This window comes from Rhagoletis pomonella, unplaced genomic scaffold (genome assembly GCF_013731165.1).
Source record: "Rhagoletis pomonella isolate Grant_MI unplaced genomic scaffold, Rhpom_1.0 Rhpom_scaffold_00002, whole genome shotgun sequence".
NCBI lineage: Eukaryota > Metazoa > Arthropoda > Insecta > Diptera > Tephritidae > Rhagoletis > Rhagoletis pomonella.
In genome coordinates, this window is record NW_023458556.1 from 108,753,237 (window position 1) to 108,756,734 (window position 3,498).

General features: G+C 33.6%; 1 protein-coding gene across 1 annotated transcript in view; it reads left to right on the forward strand.

The window, feature by feature from the left end:
* Window positions 1-574: 574 nt before the first annotated feature.
* Window positions 575-3,498, forward strand: part of LOC118734311 (serine/threonine-protein kinase ATM-like) — a 7,301-nt gene continuing 4,377 nt past the window's right edge. The window contains exons 1-7 of the mRNA XM_036464033.1: window positions 575-939; window positions 992-1,103; window positions 1,159-1,326; window positions 1,411-1,634; window positions 1,694-1,792; window positions 1,860-2,102; window positions 2,161-2,291. Coding sequence (XP_036319926.1) covers window positions 736-939; window positions 992-1,103; window positions 1,159-1,326; window positions 1,411-1,634; window positions 1,694-1,792; window positions 1,860-2,102; window positions 2,161-2,291 — 1,181 coding nt within the window. The 5' untranslated portion in view covers window positions 575-735. The remainder of the gene's footprint in view (window positions 940-991; window positions 1,104-1,158; window positions 1,327-1,410; window positions 1,635-1,693; window positions 1,793-1,859; window positions 2,103-2,160; window positions 2,292-3,498) is intronic.

A 3,498-nucleotide genomic window follows, 5' to 3' on the forward strand; every position in this document is an offset into this window, starting at 1 on the left:
AAATTCGCAGCGACGGAATCGTGCAAGTGTGCGCTAGCGCATTAAAATGTATGGGTAGCATTGTTGTAATTTTTGGGCTTGCGGATTCGCAACGACAGAATCGCGCCAATGTGCAATTAACAGCATTTCCTCACAATGATTTTGCTTCTGCTCCAAGCAGCCTCCATTAGCAAGTTAACCAATCAATCCCGCTGAGATGCTGCCGCAGTTTTCTGCAGCAGCCTTAATTGCAAAGCAATGGAGTGCACTAAAACGTTTGCTGAAGCAGCCTCAATTGCAAAGCAATGGAGTGCACTACAATGTTCACTGTTCTCTAATAGATTAGGTGAAAAATGCAATATTTTCGCATTTAGCAAAATTAAAACACGTTTTTCGCAGTAAAGTGAACTGCTTTGGCAGTTTCAACTCGTTCTTCTTTTCGCTCTATTCTTTGTTTACTTGTGGTACACAAATGTCAACGCCCAGGGCGGCGCAATCTTGTATTCTGTCATTCTTGGAACATTCCTAGCTCTCATTCTTGCAATCGGAATATGCGGCAATTCAGTAACGATTAATTTTCCGATCTGGCACTGTTTAGAAACATTTAATTCCAAAGCACTTGGCATCCCTCGCGAATGTATTAAATTTGAACGGGCGGGCATCTCAGTTGAGCAATTTTCTTTGCAAAATATACTGCGATCTTGTAATATTTGCACCGGATTTGTGTTATTATGATTGGTAGTTGCTTTAATCAATATGTCCTCCCAAATGCAACAAATTGCAACATTGTGTGCTGAGCTCCGTTCTGATAAGCCTCCAACACGAAACAAGGCGGCCGAGCGTTTGGAGACTATACTGGTGAGTTCCAAGGACGAGCTGATTCAGCGGGCTCGTGGTAAACATACAGAAGATATAACTTGGAATGAGGTATTCTCTAGTGTTGTTGATTCGGTGCTTAAGGTATGGATTTGAGTTTTCATCATAAATTTAAATCACAAAAATACTTGTACAGCATGCAGCCAAAGTCGTGGAGTTGAAGGATCAAAAGAGTATACAAGCCCTGCTAAATAAAAATCACGTTTACCGTTCAGTTATAAATAAATTAATCGATTACAATTTGGAAAGTAAGGTCTGTTTGATTTCATCCTCAGAAGCTAATCATTGGTTTATAATTTGTAGATTCAAATAACATCTTGACGAAGTCTGCAATTTACCATGCATTTTGTAATGGCTTTGGCACAACAAGCGCTGTGAAAATTTTTGGTAGCTTGTTTATTCAGATTCTTGAACGAGGAATTTATAAATGCCCTTTATACGTTCGTGAATTAAAAGTGGATGAATATAGTAGTATGTAACTCAATTTTATTCATATAAATTTGTACATATTATGTACTTACAACATTACCCAATCCACTTGCTTATCTTTCGCAGATATACTTTCGAACTTGTTTGAGTTAACTATTCCGGGTGATGAGATTTTGCAGTTTGAGATTTTGAGCTGCATTGTTAAAACTATTGAACTGGCTGTTCAGTATGTTCATATTCAAGACGAAATTATAGACTATTTGCCGGAAATTTTGCCCTTTGCAAGAAGAGCAAATGATGACCGGAAGAAAACGGATGTTATAAAACTGTACTATTTTTTCATATCCCAGGTAAACCTGAAACTATAAACGTTTTTTTAAGCGCTCTCAAATTCTTGTTCTCTCCTCAGCTATCCATTGATTACCATCATACAGTGTGTGAATCGTTGCAAGATATTGTACCAGTTTTGTGTGATGTTTATAATCTAAAACTGAAAGCAGAAGTAAAAGTTAGTATCTCGCTCTATTATAACTTTTGAAAATTATTAAAAACCTTTAAATGCAATTGTCTTATAGGAAATATATTATCTTTCAATGTACTCCTCTATACATGCCATATATCCGCATATTAATACTGGCAATTTTAAAACAATGCAAATTTCATTAAAAGAAAGTTGGCCAAAAACTTTAAACAAACTGAAGTCAATAATAGATTTGGAAATCCGAGAACGCAAAATGGGATTACAACGTCCAAATCAACCTGGCCTGGAAAATTGTATGGATCACTTCGTTGAAATGGCTAGTGTTGTTGTATATGTGGTATGTAGAATTAGTTTTAAATTTAGCAGAAATTATACGGTTTATGCATAATTTAAAGTTATTTTGGCACATTGATGATAAAACCGATATACCAACGAACGAACCGGTAAGCAAAATCGCAAAAGTTTCCGATAGATTGGATACAGTATTACGGCTTGTTCAGCATGATAAAACATTTAATGAAATTTGGTATGTATTAAAGTTTTTCTATTGATCATTCAAAGAATTTGTTAATTCATACACAAAAATGAATAATTTCTATAGCTATAACTGGGGCTAAGAATTTCATGCACTAAAAAATCGAAAATATGTGAACTTGAAATTTAAAAATATGGGCTATAAAGTAAAATATCCAATTAAAAATATTTTCCTAATATTTTATTGGCGGTACAAAAGTAAATAATACATGTAATTTTAACAAGAAAAGAACGAAAACAATTCATTTTAAAAGATAATACATATTTATTTATAAAATTAGCCTATAATCAAGCAGAGAATTACAATGTTGTGCAAATAGAAACATACAGTCGTTCCGATTAATATTTGGGAAAAGTTATACGTATTTTTTTTTTCAACAGATGTTGCACTGAAGTTAATCGTTTTGAGTCAAACAAAGCAAAAATATGCAAAACCTACATAAATTTATTGTAAAATATACTGAAATATGCGCAATACATATGCAAAAACCGGAATTTTTTACAAAATATCCAAAAAATATCCACAACCGACTGAATGCCATGCATATTATAGGAAATTTCATGATTCGTAAAGATAACAACCATTTCCTCTTAAAGATGCCCAATAAAAACTTGCACTTGTTTGAGATTCCTAGCCCTAGATATAACTAAGTTACTAATAGCAGTAATTGGATTAACGGTACAGGTATAAAACCTATCAAATGAAGGCATATCCGTTTTAATAATAATTTTTTGGCGCTTACACCTTTTTTTAACCGACTTCCAAAAAAGGAGGAGGTTATCAGTTCGTCGGAATATTTTTTTTTTTTATGTATGTTACCGCATAACTTTGCACCACGTCAACCGATTTCAATAATTATTTTTGCAACGGAAAGGTAGTGTCTCAGAGGTGGTCCCATACTAATTTGGTTTAGATCCGATCATTGGATCATAAAATATATAGATATATATATATTTTTTTTAAGTCGGTTTTTTTTTGCTAAAAATTACTTGTTAATGAAATGATCTACAACTTTGCACCCTGTGTTCCGGTTACGTATACCCGACTGTTCTCACGACCGTGCAGAAGTGCGCATACATCATTAAGTTTGCATACATATCCAAATTATATTATTTACGTACGTATTCCATTATGAATATGTATTTAATTTTTTAAGTACTTACATATGTATATTTATTTATTTATTTTAAACCGACTT